The sequence below is a fragment of the Vicugna pacos genome, chromosome 23, assembly GCF_048564905.1.
Source record: "Vicugna pacos chromosome 23, VicPac4, whole genome shotgun sequence".
Lineage (NCBI taxonomy): Eukaryota > Metazoa > Chordata > Mammalia > Artiodactyla > Camelidae > Vicugna > Vicugna pacos.
In genome coordinates, this window is record NC_133009.1 from 5,582,034 (window position 1) to 5,600,950 (window position 18,917).

At 52.5% G+C, this 18,917-nt stretch overlaps 1 protein-coding gene across 1 annotated transcript in view; it reads right to left on the reverse strand.

Moving 5' to 3' along the window:
* Positions 1-18,187, reverse strand: part of TMCC2 (transmembrane and coiled-coil domain family 2) — a 34,249-nt gene extending 16,062 nt beyond the window's left edge. Inside the window, exons 1-2 of the mRNA XM_072948367.1 lie at positions 17,321-18,187; positions 6,026-6,556 (exon numbers count right to left, since the gene is read on the reverse strand). Of these exons, the coding sequence (XP_072804468.1) occupies positions 6,026-6,556; positions 17,321-17,527 (738 nt within the window). The 5' untranslated portion in view covers positions 17,528-18,187. The remainder of the gene's footprint in view (positions 1-6,025; positions 6,557-17,320) is intronic.
* Positions 18,188-18,917: the final 730 nt, after the last annotated feature.

Sequence of the window (18,917 nt, forward strand, 5' to 3'; positions counted from 1 at the left end):
TGTCTAGAAAGCAAGCCATGGATGTCAGTGGAGAAAAGATGAATAAAGGCTAATTCCGGAGGCCAGCTGCCTGCTGGGGTGACCGAGTCCAAAATCCTGTTCTAAAGTCAAGAGGAAGCTGCTGCTTATGATCTCCAGTGTCAGAGCTTACGTAAGAGGCAGAGTCCTCATTTTGCAGCCCCTCTCCTGATTGGGCAGGACCCCTAAAAGGCAAGGGGGCTCCACTGAGCATGAGGAACTCAAATCAGACTAAAGAACTTAACTCACCAGGTACCAGGTACACTGCTGTGGTGGGGCCTTCAGGCCCCCTGGAAATAGGGGCTTTTAATCCCTGAGACCGGGAAGTAGCGACTCCCAGGGGAGCACAGGGCCACCCTGCCCTGGCAAGTGGCTGGCAGTGTGGGCACTGCCTCGGGAGGCCACTGGGCTGGCTGACTCTGACGGCCCCTCTGGGAGCCTTTCCATGCAGAGAGGAAAAGAGAGGGAAGAGGGGATGAGATGGGTGGGGGAGGGGCGCAGAGAAGGCAGCCGTCCTCCCCAGCAACTGGGTATGAGCTCAGGCTGGCACAGACTTGAGCGCGTAAATAATGACTGGACGGGCAGAGTGAAAGGCAGCTCTGGAGGTGGCCACGTTTGTGAGGACAGGCCAACCGGCCCAGTGGGACAGGGCCCCTCCGCCTCCCTTGGAATTTGGCCTGCAAGCTGAAGCACTCAGGAGCCTCACAGATGAACGGCCCGGCCTCCCCCAGCCGCCCAGGGGACGTGTTTGAAAACCTCTCTCAGCAGAGCTGGCCCCACCCACCACCAAGCCGGCAGGCTCCCAGCCATAAATAAACCAGGCCCCTTGACGCCTGCCAAGATCTGTCTTCTTGCCAAGAGCCTAGGGCTAAGGGCAGCCCCTCACTTGCCATCCCTCGGAGTAAACAGGGGTGCTTATTTATGCCAGGACAGAGAAGAAATCTTGTTGTTGGATAAATCTGGTGGAGGAGCGTACAGATGGACTGGCTGTCCGGAATTTGCCCTGGTTTAGGTCATGCGTGGAAACGCCCCTGGTCTCCCCATCTGGGGCCTGGAGATAACACCTCCGTGACGCCACGGGGAAGCGTCCATCATGACGTCATCTCCACCCTCTCCCCCTCGCCCAGCAGCACTGGTCCTCGCTTCCGCCCTGCCTGCCCTCAGGGCCAGGGGGCAGCAGGCTGGCCTGTCGGTTAAGTCCTCCTGCCACTGAGCACTCCTGGCTGGTCTCCTAAGGCTCCAGACACCCTCGGTGAGCCTCTGGCTCCTGCCCCCTCCCCCTCTTCCTCAGGGGGACCAGCCACAATGTGCAGACAGGAAGGGCGACTGGGGCAAGGGCTGGGGTGGGGGGCCCAGCATGGCATAGCTGGCTGCACTCTCCCCTCTCCAGAGACCCTCCAGCTGGAGCACACTGCACAAGCCTTCTGAGGGGCAAGATGAATGTGGCAACAGCTGGGGGTGTTTTGAACAAGGCCAAGAGAGAAGCAATGACCAAGCCAAACACGGGAGAAGCAGGAGAAAGGGAATACAAAGTTCTAACTCCTGCAGGGGTCCACCCCCTCCCTGTAAGCCTGGGAGCAGGTTATCAGAGCAGGATGGAAGAGTTGCTAGATTTCTTGAGGGTACACCGCATTTTGTAGGAACTGCTGCTCAGCAAAAGAGAGTCTGGTCAGTGTGGGGGCAGGTGGGGTGTGCTGCAGGGGCAGGGGGAAGGGGGTGAGGGGGCGAGGGGGCTTATCTGCTGAGGAACCAGGGAGCCCAGCCCCACTGCACATATAACCAGTGGTTCCTGCTGCAGCCTCCAGGACTCAGGTTTCCAGAGATTAAGGCCACACACAGATGGGGAACCCAGACATCACCTGCCAATGGCCCAGTGCACCAACAATGATGACCTTTCCCCCACTTTATAGATGTAAGACAGAGAACGAGGTTACCTTGCTCAGTGTCACACACATAGTAGAAAGTGGAATGGCGAGGCTGAGATGAAACTCTGTTTTTGTTTTTAAAAGGGCAATCACTTAAGGCACAACCTCGAAGACAGCTAAGTGGATCTGGAGAGGACAAATGACAGGCAAATGACATCACCAAGGCTGAGCTGCTTCCTGGGCCCGTGAGCCCCTCTCTGTCCCTCCGTTGCACCCCTGCTCTCTATGGGGCTCCAGTCTCCTACTCTCTTAGGGAGGGGCTGGGGTGAGCCTCTCAGGACAGCCCAGGAACTGTAGCTGCCCCCAGGGTGTTTTGGTAACTCAACCCGACAGGGCCCGCTCTGGTCCAACAGCCAGCTGCCGAGTTCTAAACAATGGCAAGGGGTGTGGGTAGTAGGGGAGGCTTATGAATTAAAAATAGATGCTAGTAATCACCAGGGAGCTCGCAGCGAGCATGTGGGGCTGTGTTTACTAGAGAGAGAAGAATCCCTTCTATTCATGCCCAGGGACCAGGGTGGGACCAGCACAGCTTCGCACACCAGCTCGTGGCCTCTGGGTTTGGGGGAGTCAGCTGACTGAGCAGGGTTTACCAATGGCTGGAAGACCCCTGTCCTCAGGACATGGAAGTACTCCCTCTTCTCAGGATCCCCTGGGGCCACGCCCATCCCTGGAGGAGCAGCTCCAGGTCAGAAAGGATATACAACGGAAGGGGAAACGGCAACCAAGAGATAAAGTCACCGTCCCTGGGCTGAGGCCACCATCTCACGATGGAAGTGGCACAAAATGGTCCTTGGAGGTTTTCGTGACCTCAGATCTCAGTTTGGTCCTGTGGGCATGCTAGAAACATGGGGTCTAGGCTCCTCCCCGCCAAGAACTAGCCGGGTGCCCCCAGGCAAGCAGCATCCTGATTCCTCGAGGCCTCAGGCTGCTCATCTGTAAAATGGTGAGAATAATGTCTGCTCCGGCAACTTCACAAGGACGTTTTTTAGGATGAAGCAGGTAATGGACAGGACAAAGCTTTGGAAAGATAAAATTTCTAAGTATGGATATGAAATAGTCCCCCATTCCCACCTGAATCCAGGGAACCTCCCCCAGAGTCAGCTTACCCGGGAGTTTCTAGGGCTGCTCTCCCACCAGCAGCAAGAACAGAACCCTGCCTGCCTTCCGGACATCTCGGAGGGAGTGTGAAGACCAAACAAGAGCCTCGTGGAGAAGCTCCCTAGACGATGAGCCCATCCCGGCCCCCCCAGCCCCCTGCATTCCCAGTCAGCAAACACCAACCACTCCTCAACAGTCTCCACCAGCGCTCACCGCACGCCCGCTCCATCTGCTCAGAGAGCCGGGGACCACAAAGTTCACGTTCTCCCTCCTTGTAAAACGGCTCTAGGACCAGAGACCCTGGCTTCGCAGGATCGTTCTAATTTGATTTTTTAAATGTATTCATTCACTCAGCAGCAAGAGATGGGCCTGGCGGCTGCCACAGCCAAACCACTGGCTCATTAGGGCTGAATAACCGATTCATCCTGCTGGGCCCCTCTGGGTCTCCCTTCCATCCACAAGGCCACGCCTCCCTTTTAGCCGACACATCCAGACCTCACTCTTGGCACAGACTTCTCTGCAGTTGAAACTATGCTTACAGATGGTCCAGTGCCATCATTTTAAATGCTCTCTGTATGCTAACAACACCCAAATGTCTGCCTCCAGTCTAGGTCTCTCCCCAAGACTCCAGACTCAGACATCTGACTGCTTATCTGGCATTTCCACGTGGATGTTTAATAGCCATCTCAAACATAACATGTCCAAAGACCAGCACTGATTTCTGCCACCACAGCCCCTGCAGATGTATGGTCCATTTGCTTTCTTTCTCAACTTAGTTTTAAGGCAATTTCTTCTCTCCAGCTGCCGGGCCAAATATCTGTGAGCCATCTCTGCCTGCTCCCTTTCTGTCATGCCCCACATCCATCAGGAATCTTCAGAGCTTGATCTCTGAAGCAATTCCAAATCCAGCCACTTCTCCGGCTCCCGCCCTGCAGCAAGACACTGTCATCTCCCCACTGGAGGCTTCCAACAGCTTCCCAGCTGGACATCGTGTTCACACCTGGCTCGCAGCCCAGTCACCACACAGCGGCCAGAGTGGTCTTCTTAAAAGGTGCCACCCATCTGTACGAAATCTAATGAATTCTCATCTCACTGGAGAAAAAAGTCAAAAGCCCCTTTCCTGGCCTGCTAGTGATGGGCAGCCCTCCCTGCCCATCTTTCAAAAACCAACATAAACCAGACTGCCTCAGTCAATGTTGGCCTCCTTTCTCCTCACGAGGAGAGCTGCCCCTCCACGTCCACCATCTCCTCAATCTACTGAAACTGGTTTCTTGCCACGGTTACCAGTGGCCCCCACTGCCTGACACTGTCTGCATATGTTTCCAAATCCAGACGTGACCCATCATTCCTGCCACATTTCACACGGTTGCGTACTTCCGCCTTCCTCAAACTCCCTTCTCCTTGTGCTTTGCCGTCATCTCTCTCCAGGTCCAACCCTACAGATCTGCCTGCTTTCTCCTGCTGTCAGCTCCATCCTTGGCCTCCTTCTCACCTGACACATGCCCTTCGAGGTCTCATCCACACCCAGGATTCCAAGCTCAGTGCTGGCTCCCCGAGTGCCAGCCCCAGTGCCACCTCTCCCACGTGAACCAGACTGTAAGTTGGTGCTCTTTAGATGGACAGCTCCCAGAGGCACCTGCAACCCAACATGTCCAAAACCGAACTCACCACTTTCCTTCCCAAACCTTCTCCTTCCCCTGTGTTTCTTCAGCTAGAGAATGCCCCACTGCTGAAGTTGCTCAGCCAGAAACCCGAGAATCCTCCTCCATTCCTCTTCCATGTCCACTTCCTCACTTACTACTATTGATGCTAACTGCCAAATGTCTTCTGAATTTGTCTCTGCCTTTCCACCCTCACTGCTGCAGCCTAGACTCCAGCAACAGCTCCAACAATGGTTTCTTTGACTCTGCTCCTGTCCCTGTTTCTAATTTGCTGTCTATATTGAGACCCAAAGGGACCTGCTCCTGCCATTTTCCTGCCTAACACCCTTGGATAACTTCACACCACCCCAGACTCAATGTGGCAAGGACTTCTGTGATCTAACCTTTGACTGCCCGTCAGTGCCCAAAACCGCTGGACGCTCCAACCACAGTGAAGCCCTGCTAGTCCCCAGTGTCAGCTCACATTACACACTTCCTCCCCTAACTCCTCCCCCAGTTTTTCCCTGGCTAAATACTTCTTCTTTAAGATTCAGCTCAGTGGCTTCCTCCAACAAGGGCTTTGCCAACAAGCTCCCACAGCCTCTGTCACAGCCTCATCACCCTATTCTGTCCACTCACCCACCTGTCTGCTCTCTATTCGGTAAGCTCCGTGAGGATGGCACCTCCACTTGCTCATTCTTGTAGCATGTAACAAGTATGCAAGAAATACTTCTTATACGAATGCAAGAATGAATATAGAAATTCAGAAAGTGCCAAACTAGACAGTCTCCTTACCAAACAACCCTTCATGGATTCCTCCTCTGCCTCCTTTGGTTGGTCATAATAATAAAAATGATACTGGCCAGGCTCCATTCCAAGTGTTTTACATGTATGAATGCATTTAATCCCACAGCAACTCTACCATTATTAGCCCAATTTTCAATTGGGGAAGCTGTGGTACAAAAAGATGAAGTGACTTGGGCAATACGTGGCAGACCCAGGGTTGACACTAGTCTGTGTTCTTGATCACTACACTTATTGCCTCTGGAGAGCATGTTTAAGGAGAACAAATTAAAATTAGTATCAGCCTGAGCAAAAGTTAATTTTGAAAAACAAACCTCTAAACAAACAAAAAAATTAGCCATTTGCGGGTCATCTCTTGCTTTTGGCTCAGTCCTATCTCTGGCTCCTTCAACCAGACAGACAGCTCTGCAGGCGGCGGGGCTGTCCGTACCCACCAGGCTGGTCCCCAGCTCAGCTCCCCAGGGCCACAGGCCCCTTAGGAGGTGGCTCCTGCCTCTAGGCAGCCCCCACCTGGAAGGCCCTCCCCTCGCCCCGCCTCACCTTGTCACTGAGGCCCTCGGCCTCCTCGGCCAGGAGGTTGCCACCGTCGGCCAGCAGCAGGGCCGTGTCGGTGGTGGACGAGGAGCGGGGGCGGCACTGATGCTGGTGCAGGATGGCGGCCAGGCTGCTGTCCTGGGGGGCCTTGCGCAGCAGGTGGGGGCTGCCGCGCTGGGGCTCCAGGGAGCTGCTCTTGGTGCGCCGGCTGCTGCCCCCACCGCTGCCGCCCCCGCCGCTGCTGTGCAGGCTAGCACCCCGCTTGATGGAGGGCCGGGAGCGGATCTGCTGCAGCACGCGGTTGAAAGCGGTGGGCCTGGCGGGCAGGTCGTGCAGGGACATGGCGTAGGAGACGCGGTGCATCTCTGGGGAGCGCTCCTTCTCGTCCGGGGAGTCATGGTCAGACATGCCCTGCTGATGCTGCTGCTGGGAATCCTGAGACGTCTGGTGCTCCCTCTCCCGTGACCGGCGGCGGCTGTGGAACAGGTGCTTCAAGCCGTGGCCAAACATGGAGCCCTCTGAGAGCTGCTGGATTTTCTTAAGGGGGACAAAGATGAAGAACCTGGTGAGTGGAAAGCTCTCGAATGCCTGGTCGATTAGGGGCAGAGGCGAGGGTCCGTTCTTGGGATGCTAGTGCAGCTGCTGCAGCCATCTGAGTCTGGAAGATCCCCATGAATATCTCGTCATGCCTAAAAGTTCACCTTGCAGAAAGGTGGCAACCCGGACCCATTTTCCTCTCATTCACAAAGAGATGTACCCATATGGTTTCCCACTGTACATTCCCAATCAACACCTGGCCTCAGGGTTACTGGTCAGGACGTTCCTGTGGCTACAGTCTGGGGCTCAGGGGTACACACAGGCAGCACTTGGCTCATGAGGTTTATGCCTCTGGACTGACTCTCCCTCCACCCCCTAATCCCTCCCTTCTTCTGAGTTAGGTCCTTCTCAAGATGCTCTTTCGGACCACCAGGCAGGCATCCACTTCCAAAGATGTCTCATGGCAACACTCCCTGGGTCAGGGCCATGCAATCAGGTCGTAGCGGATATTGCTAATTATCTACCCAATATCTATTCTTTTTTTTTTTAAAGAATATTTCATTCATTTATTTTATTTTGGTTGGGGGTAGGGGGTGGGGGCAGGTAATTAGGTTATATTTATTTTTAGAGGAGGTACTGAGGATTGAACCCAGGACCTCGTGTGTGCTAAGCCTGTGCTCTACCACTTGAGCTATACCCTCCCCACTCTATTCTTCTTTCTTACCAAATTGTATGGCCTTATTGCACCGTACTACAATTCTTGCTTCATCAGACTCCCTTGCAGCTAGGAGTGGCCATATGACAGTTTTGGCCAATGAAAAACAAGGTGAGTGTTTCTGGAAACACTTTTGCTTTCTTGACAAAGGCACTGGTCCTTCCTACTTCTTCCCATCTGGAATGTGGTGGTAATGCCTGGAGATGCAGCAGGCGCCTTGCAACGACAAGGTGACCGGCATGATGATGCAGACTTACACACAGCTGGGGGAGACCCCAGGGACAGGCCTGAGGACCGGATGGCCCTACAGAGTCACCAAACCAGCTGTGAATGCCTACCCTGGGGTTCTTGCTTCATGAAATAAACAAATGTAGCTTTGTCTATATTGTCGTCTATACAACAGTAATTTTCTCTCACTCCTGATATAGCAATAGAACACATTTTACTGAAGCTTCCAGGTTGGCGAATACTTTCACATGCCAGGAAGGTGGCACATCCCAGTTCCAGGGCAACAGAAACTCCTGCACTCAAGGCCTTCCGAACCTCACCTCATGGACCCCTTCATCTGTCTGTTCATCCTTTGTAACAAACTGGTAAATGTAAGGAAGTAAATAAACTACTCCTATGGGCATACCTTGTAGTGCAGGGAGTAATGTGACCACTTCTTTAGCATACATACATATCAGAACCAACATCTCTCTGCTCAGATTGGAACAAACCAAAGGCGCCCTGGAGCCCAGTGTGGCCCTGCCCCCGCCTTCCCCCTTTAGCTCTGCCGCTGAGATGCTTCAGCTGCTCCCCAGGCAGCACTGCTCAGAGGCAGCAGGACGGCCTGGCCAGGGCGAGGCAATGTGGGTACAATTCCAGACAGCTGCTTCTGTCAGGGGGCTGGCTCATCTGGTGGATCCAAGCCCCCGGCAGAGAGCTTCAGAGCCAGCAGTAGGAGAGCTGGGACTTGGAGGACCAGGTGAGAATCCACATCCTGTAACTCCTAAGGGGGAAACAGAACCCAGCCATGCGGGGCTCAGTGGGCCACAGCAGGTCTTCACCTGTGAGGACACCCCATCACCTCGGGACGCAGCCTCACTCACCTAAAAACCCTTCCAAAGAATTACACGTACTGGACTTTTTTTTTTTTTCCTAGAAACAACTTACAGAGCAGAAAACTTGAACCACAAAGACACCAAGAAAAAACCATCTTTAGATCTTCTGAATTAGCTGACCGCACTCCTGTTACTTTACACCGCAGCGTGGTTTGTGCAGATAGCCACACTCACATCTGGATGTCAATAACCACGTATACTACTGTGGATTTGTGTCCAAGTGTAGGATTTTCATTTTCAGCTCATTTGAGTTGCCCTATAATCCTCAGAGTAGGTGGGGCCCTTATGTCACCCATTTTACAGACCAGATAAGTTACATCATTGCAGCTCACTGTGAACTCACGCTTTATAGTTTTTAAGGCACTTTTTCTGTTGCATTATCTCACTCAATTTTCCCAGAAACTAATTAAAGCAACAGTGGCAACACTTCCATTTTTAAGTGAGGAAATTAAGGTGACCCTGACTGCTCAAGAAATTAATCCTGGGGCAGCCCTGGAGACGTCAGGTCCACAACACCAGATCTTCCCACGGGAGCTACCATCTCCTCAGGGCCAGCCCGCGGCAGGGCCAGGAGGCCCAGCTGAATCTGCTCTGGGTACAACCACCGCGTCCAAGGCAGACCAGACTGAGGACTGGACTCCGCCAGACTTGGAAATGGCCAGATCCTGCAGCCTCTGGACCAGGGACAGCCCAGGACACCCCCCTTCCTCCTCAGTCCAAGCTGACACTAGACCTTCCTCCAGGCATGGTGGACAGGCCAGCTGACTCTGGCATTTGCCCAGTGGCTTTTGCCAAGTGGTCACATTACATATTACAAATTGTCTTTCTAGCATTCTATTCCAGGCCTCTTTCTCCTCTCCCCGCCACTCCTAGCCTAGCTTCTCCTACTCTGAGGCCCTTCTTTCACATCCACTCAGATACAGAGTTCCCTTCAAAAGACTTCACCAGAGTCCTGAAGCCCAGGGAGAAGGGGGGAGGCCCTGGGGACAGCAGCCACCACTGCCTGCCATATTGCTTTGAATCCTAAAATCTTTGGTCAATTTATTTTTAATATCCTTTAACAACAGCATTTTCCAAAGTGCTTTCCAGTGTATGCTGTCATTCCAGCCTGATGCTCGCCTAACCTCAGGATGCAGGATGTGACTGCATCAGTGTCTGCATTTTGCAGATGAAGAGACTGAAGCCCAGCACAGTTAAGGGGCTCATGCAAGTCACACATAGGCACCTCCGACTTCCAGTCTAAGTCACCCTCACTGGCTCACAGTGATTCCAAGACTAAAGCAGATACGGTATTTTCATGTGATCCAGAACAGAATCATAGGCAGGAAAAAAACAAAACAAAAATGCCTGAACTGCAATGGTGGATCTGCCCACGCCACACTGTAGGACTTGGGCAAGACCTGTAACCAGTGTGGGTCTTTCTTTCCCACCTTCCATGTGCTCTACAGGTGAAGGAAAGCCAGGGTGACCTCAGGAACTCTGCCCCAGCAGCACCACGGAGTCTGCTAAAGATGATGGTGGGGACGAGGGAAAAGAACAAAAAAGAGGTCAGAGAATAATAGCAGGAGGGAGGCTGCTCCAAACCAAGGGGTTTTTCCCTCACTTACGAGGTGCAAGTCAAGAAAGCAGGTAGCACACGGGCTGTTTCTGCGTGTGGGTGTCAGCGAGGAGACGGTTAAGGAGTTCTGACACGACATGGGAAGTGTTAAAAAAAAAAAAAACAGCACATACACATAACCAACCACAAGTTTTGGAAATGAGGAAAACCATGGTGACTAGCTTGAGGGAACTTAGCCACCAACGCAGCAGAAGGCACCACCTGCTCTGACTAACAGGTTCCAGCTACTAAATGTCACTTGCTTCTCCACATTGACTATTGCTTTTCCCCAGCTGCCAGAAACCATTTTGGTGGCCAAGCAAAGCCATGTATTATGAAAAGAGAGTTAGAGGTGGGACACAAACAGCTCCCTGGATCCACAGAACGAGCAAAAGCTGTCCTAGAACTGCCCAGAGGCCAGAAGCCAGCCGGGAGGGAGAACATCCGGGGGCCAGGTGCCCACACCTGGGCAGGTAAATGAGGGGAGTTTGCTGCCTCCACCTCCGAACTATCTTTAAAGGCAGGAAGAGCCCCGTCGCCTGGGTGCCACCATCCTCTCGGGAAGACGGGGTGGACTTGACAGTTTCTGAGAGATCCTTCCTGAGAAGGCTGTGGTCTCGGAACAGTTATGCTTCATCCGTTTCCCTCCCTGGGTGTGGGTCCCCCAAAGGGGAAGTCTGCTCCAAAAGCTGCAAACACAGCTGCAGGAGATCAAAAGTAAAATGCTTCGGGATACAGAGACTTTGGCACTGGCTGGTTAAAACCAGCCAGAAGTGGCTTCTCATTCCTCCAAGTCCCTGTGTTCTTACCAACTCCCATTAAAGCTAAAAGGATCTTAAAAAGTGACACTAACCTATAGCTAATTATCCCACTTGGCAACTGACTGCATCTCTGACTGCATATCCGCTCCTCCCACCTGGGTTTGAAACGCCCTCTGCCCCACACAGGTTCGGCTGGGAGGGTTCAGCGGGGTGACTGGGTCACCGTGAGCCTTAGCAAGCCTAGGTCGCCAACGTTCCTCTATTTATAGGGTCTCTATGGAAACAGGGCCAGCATTAGAGAGCTAATCGCTGTAAAAACCCACAGAGTCCTACTCTCGAGATAAAAAAGTGGACTGCAAAAGTCTCCAATTGCCCTTAAGAAGCCTTGGGTGGGGAGCCATCACCCCAGATTTGGCCACAATGATGGGGAAGAGTGAGCAGCTGCAACTGTTTCTCCTAGAAACACAGTGATGAAAGATTTTTGGAATCATTTTTTTCCTTCTCCAGCATCACCGCTGACATTACAAAACAGATCTCAACTCAGGGGCAAACGGCTTCCCCATTCTCAATTTTATTTTAACTCCTCCTTCCTTTATTTATCGCTTAGAGAATTCTGCCTGGAGCCAATGCCAGTCAGGCAAGGCGACCCCATGCAGCAGGGTCTCTAGGCAGAACCGGCTCAACATACACCAGCATAAGAGATGTTAATTCAAGTTACCTGCATGGTGGGCCCTCTCTCTGCCTCCTCTCATCCTACCCATCCTTCACCACCTCCCCCTCCATGCAGCCCTCACTGACCACACCAGCCCACACTGATCGCACCACCCTGATCTGAACTCCGGAGAGCTCATTATCTGCACCCCTCATCTTGCAGTTAATCATGTTCCGCCTTGCGCCACGGCTTCTCATGCTCTCTCAAACTGTCATCCAACTTTTCTCCTGCTTATGAGTGGAACCCTCCATGAGCAAATGGAGGGCAGGAGCAATATGGTCTATTATCTTTCTGTCTCCAGTATCACCGGGCAGAGATCTTAACACAAACGTGGCAATTGCTACTTAATTATTCTCTGAGTGGAAACAATGCAAATCTACAGAACCACCTTAAAAAGGCGATTTAGTGCACAGACAACAACCTTTTCCAACGATTTAAAACGCTCGTTTGCACAGCTTTTTCTTGTGTCTAACCCAGATCCCTCCTGCTGTAGTTTCAACTCTCACCTCGGTCCATTATCAGAGTAACTGCCAAGATCGGGCTTCTTGGAGGGAGATGAACACAAACCCAGGAGCCTGAATGTGTCTGCTGTCCTCACGAATGGCTTAGGTCACGGCTCCGGAAATTAAAGCCAGCTTTGTTTTCCAAGGTGGACATCACTCAGGGAATTTGGCTGGAATAAGGAAGCCTGTAGCCATTTGGTTTGAAAAGTCAAATGTTTTCCCCACATAAACATACCTGCTATCCCTCAACAGCTTTGTTTTAACTTCTTAACGTGGCGAGAGGCCTGGTGTTTATTAGCTGATAAAGTACGACCTCGTTCTAAGAATGCACCCTCCTTGTCTGTGAGGAGTTCAAAGGGAGATGCCATTTCTTAGAGGAGAGATGGAAACAGAGACGAGTTTGGGTTGGCCTCCAGGACCACCACTGAGAAGCCACCTGAGCTTTTTTCCCCCAGCCCAACACCCACACTTTTTTTTAAACTTCAACCCCAAATTCAGATCCTGTCTGATGTTTCAATTCCTCGTTGAGGGAGAGATTGTTAATGGGATTGGCAATTAAGACAATTAAATACACGAAAAGAAGCACATTCTGTAATAGCGAGCCTGCAAGACAGTTCCCACTGGAACAGCGAGGGCAGCTGGGAATTCATCTAGAACCCAATATGTGGCAGAACAGACAGCTTCATTTGCCACCTGCTTTCCCATCGGTCACCAATTCCTCCCAAGCCCACATTCAGGGCTGCTCTGAAAATTCCTGCAGGCGGAGGGGGATGGGAGAGAGGCAATCCCAGGCCTTAGGACCCTCTGCCCACCTCACATTAGGTCCAGGTGGGATAGAAACGGGCAGCCTCAGAATTCTTCACCACCGCCTATTGTCCCTGACTACTGACAGTCAAAAAGGACACTGGCCTTACAAGGGACCTGGCACTTAGCATTTTAATTCCCCCACTTCAAAAGTGCTCTCCTCTGGGTTGTAACTAAACTTCCACCCTTAAAACTTGCTCTAAGCCCACCGCTTCTGATTAACCCCATAGGTTTCTCATTCCACTGATGATGCCCAAAGCACACTTAAAGTTAAAGTGTGCTTAGATGAATGATTTTCTTGTGTTTCACCCTGTGCCTGGAGGTGAAGGCAGTGGCTGCTGCCAAAGGGCTGATTCCCCATTTCCCTGTTCCGAGATTTACCCTGTTCCGGTTCTGCCTCTCCTGATGGAACCTCTCCCAGGGGTCCTGCTCCCGCCTGCAACTGTGGGAATCTTCCAGCCAGAACATATCACTTCTGGAGGGGAGCTGGGGGCCTCATGATGCAGCAAGGCTGCGTGGGGCCCTGCTCTACCACCAGAACCGTTCCCCAGAGGCCCAGACAGAGCATCCACACTCCTCCATCCCACCCGCATTCCCACGAGGTCGCCTGTCTTCCCATCGAAAAAGTGGAGAAACTGAGACCCATACATTTTATCAAAACCCTGGGCCTTAAAAATAAAATAAAAGAACAGAAAAACAAGCAGGGGCTTCTTAGAAATGTCAGTGTTCTCTCTCTTGACTTTGGTGGTAGATAGATGGGGTGTCTTTCGCTGTTATTTAAGCTGTACTTATGTTTTCAGATTTTTCAGACACTTTCATAAGCATGTCGTATTTCACAGTTTAAAACACGGCCTCTCCCGCTGAAGGCATCAGTGTCAGTTGACCTCTGACCCCTCTCCCAGGGGCTCTCTACCTGAGGGCCTCAGGGGCAGGGGGGCAGGGAGGGGGTGCAGCGCCTGTGATCCCCAGCACAGCCAGCAAGGAGAAGCATACAGGATTCAGTTGTGACTTTCCCGCAGCTATTTGGTTTCTAATTGCTTTTCCTGATCCTTACTCTGAGCAGGCAGGGAGACCAGGGTCTGGTGTGGACGGAAGAACATGAGCTGGAACCCAAATGAGCCTAAAGGACTTCGAACTAGGACTGGAATAATGAAATTCAGAGCACCCCCCTTTTCTTCTGGGACAAAAATATATTAATACTGTTCAGAAATCCCTGGGGAAATCATTTGCAGGGGCTTTTGTGAGGGGAAGGAGACCCTCAAGGGATGTCCAGGCGAAGAACTCCAGCCAGCACACCCAGAGTCTTCCTCTCAGGAAAGACTCAATTCCTCCAGTTGCCAAGGGCTGAGAGAGGTGGCAAGGTTGGCGATTTCCTCCTCTACCTTCGGGCTCTGACACACATCCCAGCACCTCCAGCAGCCACTACCACCTGCTGTATTTTTAACAGGAATGGGTGCTCCATGTCCCTTTGTGCGCTTTTCCCCTGAGCTCCCCCTACTCCCACTCTGGCTGGAACTGGGGTTATTTGCTGGAAAATCTCGGTGTACTTTCGGTCAGCCAACACTTTCTGTGACCAGCAATCCAGCATTTCCTCCCGACTAGCAAGGAGCCGGGCAGCAGCAAAGGACCAGGTAATGATCACAAATGAACCAAGACGCGAACTCAAGTGGTTCAGCAGAAATCCAGGCCACAGGGGGCAGGGGACGTGACTCTGAACTGTCGGGCTCCTGTTGCAGGACTGTCTGCTGAGATGTCCCCCAAAGGTCACATCTAGTATGCAGAGTAGCTAAGAAGGCCCCCAAAGTACCTGCATAAGCAATGTCCATTTTCAGGCTATTTTTCAGTTACCGTTTTATGATCCCTCCCCAAAGACTGCTGCTTAATTCTTTTTCCCTCTTTTCACTGGCCCTCCCCACCTTATAATCACCGATCTCAGGCCACCACAGCAAAAATGGACAGTGCAGAGCCCAAGACACTAAAGGGGAAAGGAGCCCACAAGAGCCCCCAAAACCTTGGCTGCCACTAGTGAGGGCACCATTCAGACCAAAATTCTCTCCTCTCCCACCTCCTCCAACTTTCATGGAGGTGCTTCAGACAAAGCCTCTTTTATTTTTTCCCCCTTTTCTCAAGATGATTTCCTCCATTGCACTGAATCTATCGCAATGCTGGAGCTGTTGCAGGAAAACAGAAGTGGGATTAAGGGACCCAAACTTTCTATCTCCAAAGTTTAAAATGAAGACAAAAGCAAGCCAGAACTGCTGGTCTCTCTAGGCCAAACACAGATGCAGGGCAGGGAACGTTAAAAATCAAACTTACCCCTTACTGGTACCACCAGCAAATTAAAACAAGGCAGCTTCTACCCACAGCTAGAGCCAATGGTGGAATTTTCCCATCACTGGAAAACTATGCCAGCATTGGAAAACAAGTTTGGACACACTTCAGTATTCTTAGTCCCTTTTTCCAGAAAAGGGCTCAGAAAAGTTGAGTGATTTGCCTGAGCTCACACAGCAAATCAAACTGCAATAGTCCCCAAGTTCATGTCTGGTTCTGAAGTCCCTACCCTGTAAACACATGATAAAGCAGACAGAGATAAACAGGAAAAGGCCCTGTTTGTCTCTCCGTGTTCCCACTGAGCAAGCAGCAGCTAGATTTTCTCCATGCTGCCAGCCTGGGTCCACATGGTTGTGGTCGCCTCTGTGGTACATTTTCTGGTGGGGGTGGAGGACCACTTGGAAAGACAATGTCCTTTCTCACACCTGATCTCAATTTTGGTTCGGGGACGTCCGGCGTTTAATATCAAGTGTAGAGTTGTTGCTGTATCTGCCCCAACCAGAATGAGAATATCACCAAGAAAAAAAAGAGAGAGAGAGAGATGGTATAAGAGGGTGGAGATGAAGGAGCTTCTTAAAGCAGCTTTATCTACAGAGACAAAGACTCAACAGCCCCCACACCACAACCAGTCCACCTTCCCTCATGAAGGCAGCTGGGGGAAATGAATGGCGCTGACAGCTTCCACCGCTGTCTGAGCTGGAAACTGGGGGAGTTTCCAAGGCTGTTTCTCCTGGACTTTTCGGGTGAGGTCCCATCTAGTCAAGGGAATCAGGATTTGCTAGCCAGACTCATCTGAATCGGCCCACAATAAAGCTGAAGTCTGCAGCAGGAGGCTGGCCCCCTCCCCACATCAGCATTAAGGGCAATACTTTTCCTTCATCATCTCATTTAAAAGAGGAACCACACCTCCTGACCACACAGGGTGGGCTCAGAAGTGGCAGCTGGGCCAGATACAAAGGACCTTCGATATACAGCCTTCCCAACAGAGCTCACCTATAGACTAAAGGCTACCCCGAACCTCTGAAAAGGGCAGCAGCAGAACCACAGGTCACATTCGAAAAATTACCACAAATTTTTAAAAGTACACACATGGAGCTAGCTGTCCCCTTCTCACTGCTCCCCAAGGAACACAGACAGGTAACACACACAGGTAAGAGCACACTCACCTGCGCTCTGACTTCCTGACTCTGTGCCGCTCAGGCCAAACGAGGAATGTCATTGGTTTATTCTGGTGAGCTCCTTAGTGGCTGCTGCCATAGGATACAGGCTTTATTTAACATAACGGAGTCTTCTTGCTCCCCTAGCCAAGACCTTGCACCCACTCTGGAGAAAATCTCCCTGAGGCATCAATCTCCAAGGCATCTAAGTTCCTTCCTTGGGCTGACATCTCGCCCAGCCGAGTGATGAGCTGGCTGGAGAAGCCGGAGCCTGCAGTCCCTGTGGTAGCTCCAGCAAAGGTGCATTATTTACCACAGCTGCTATTTTAATTAATATAGAGATAAATTCAATACAGCTCGATAATTGTCTCAGCAACCTCAGGCCGGAAAATAAAGGACTCCCAGCTGCATGTGATCGCCTCTTTCGGATTCTGGTTCTAACTGCCGGCTCAGCATGTGTGCAACTTGAACCGAGGCCCCAAACCAGCCCAAGCACAGCGCAGCCACCTGTCAGTTCTCCACCCTAGGGGTTGGTTCAGCAGGCGGGCAGGGATCTCCAAGCACTAGCTTAACCTCTGGCTCCACCTAACGGCAAGAAGTTCACACTCCCCTTTCACAGATGGACAAACTGAGCTTCAATCCAGGAAAGTACCAAAAGGAGGAAACTAACTCCGCAAAGGAAACCATTAGGTCCTTTGCTTGGCCTCCCAGATGTAATTTTCTTCCCCTGCCATCTTACAGGAGGGAAAGTGATGTCAACTTTTTAGTTAGCATCTTGGATTTCTCCAGCCCTTTGTCTGCGAATAGCGCTTCACACGCATTATTCAAACAATCTTGGATGGGTGAGTCACTAGAACGTCTGCCGCATAAGGAAGAACAAACACAAGAGGCCTGAAATGAACTGAAAGGCAGAGGTGCAAATGGTACCTGACGTCCAGCCTAGGGTCTGGCCGAACATCTGCTCATCCTCTCTGACCTTCGCCTGGCTTTCCCATCACTTTCATCCTGTTAAAACACTTCTGCGTGGGGCGGGGAAAGCTAAGTCGCCGGTTGGGCTCGCCAGAGGAGGGTCTGCGCTCACCTTTAAATCAGGAGGCTTGTTTCGGGGACCCGGGTTGGGCGCCGCGGCAGCGCCCGCATCTGAAATTGGCCCGTCAGCAGAGTTAGCACCCGTGGCCTCCCCAGGCCGGAGGTCCGCGCCCGGCAGGTGGCAAGCGGCATCTTCCAGTCCAGCTCCATCCTCCTCGCCCTGCTGTGGCTGCAGCTCGTCCGATTTGCACCTCTTCATGGTGTATGTGGGTCGGCAAGGGGAAACTGTCCTTCCAGCGCGCCGTCTTGGGGGAGACCGCACCCCTTCTTACACCCAGAAACGAGGCCGGGGTCTAAATTATTAACGAGGAGGGAAGTCGGCGGATCACAATTTCTTGAATTAAAAAATAAATCTTTTTAAAGGAGGGTGAGGGAGGGACGAGGAGGGGGAGCCTTGGTTACAGCTTGGAATAGTTCATTACGACCTGGGGAGCGGAGGCAGGTCACAGTCGAGGCTGGGCAGCAGGAGTCCTTGGGCAGTCATTGGAGCGGGAGGAGGAAGACAGCCCCCGGCCCCCCAAACTTTCTGCTTCTGGGCATGGGCAGGGCGGAGGGGAGCTGGGCGGCACAGCGCATCCCTCCAGGCGGGCCGGGTTGCTGGGCGAGGCAGGCATGGGGTAGCCGGCCGGGCAAGTCCTCGTCGGCCACCCTCCGCACTGGCTGCGGCCCCCGGCCCTGCCACCAGCCCCCCGCCCCGCACGGGCCGGCGGCGGAGCCCGCAGCGCGCCCCGCCCCTCCCCCGCCCGCGCGCCCGGCTCCCCGCCCTCCCGCGGCGCCGCCTGCTGCAAAGCCGCGGCCGCGGCCCGAGCCAGCGGCGAGCGCGCAACCTACCCCGCCCGGTGCCTCAGCCCGGGAGGGGGAAGGCGAGGCAAGGAGGGAGTGACGACGGCAACGGGCCAATGGGAAGCCGGTAGGGCTGAGGGGGCGTCGCGCGGCCACGTTTTTAGGGTTGGTTGCACCGTGCGATCCCCCGGGAGAGGTCTGGAGGGCTGGGCTGCTGCGTTTTAGCATTGCAGAGAGCGGGCTACGGAGTAGAGACTGGGGGCGGGGGGCCAGCCGAGACTCGGTTTTAGCAGATGCACGAGGGACCCTCCCAAGGAAAGGCTCTGTCGGGATTTCCCCCACCCACTCATTTTATTTGGCGGGGAGGAGGCGCGATAATGATGCTTATTATCGCTGCTTTTTTTGCTCTAACTTTGCACATTGTAACATCCCTTCAGTGAGGAAGACGCCGATCCCCTCTAGGATACTCATCTGAAACACACACCTATGCCTACATTTAGAGCTGCAAATGCGAAGGAAGGGAGTGTTCTGCCCCATCGCCCCCCACCCCCAACTTCAAGAAACTATCTCGTGAGTCTCAGCTTTGTGCTCAGAAATGGGGAGTTATTTCATTTTTTAACACAATAATGTGAGAGTTTTTGCAAACTGTGAAGCAGCTTTTAAATAAGAAGGGGTATTAGAGGCAGGAGATTGAGACATATGGAAGGGAGGAAAGGAATGCAGTCTCTTTTTCCCATGAATCTAAGCCAAACTGCCCTGAGTAATCTGGAGGCAGAAGAGAGCAAATACTGGGGTTATGAATATAC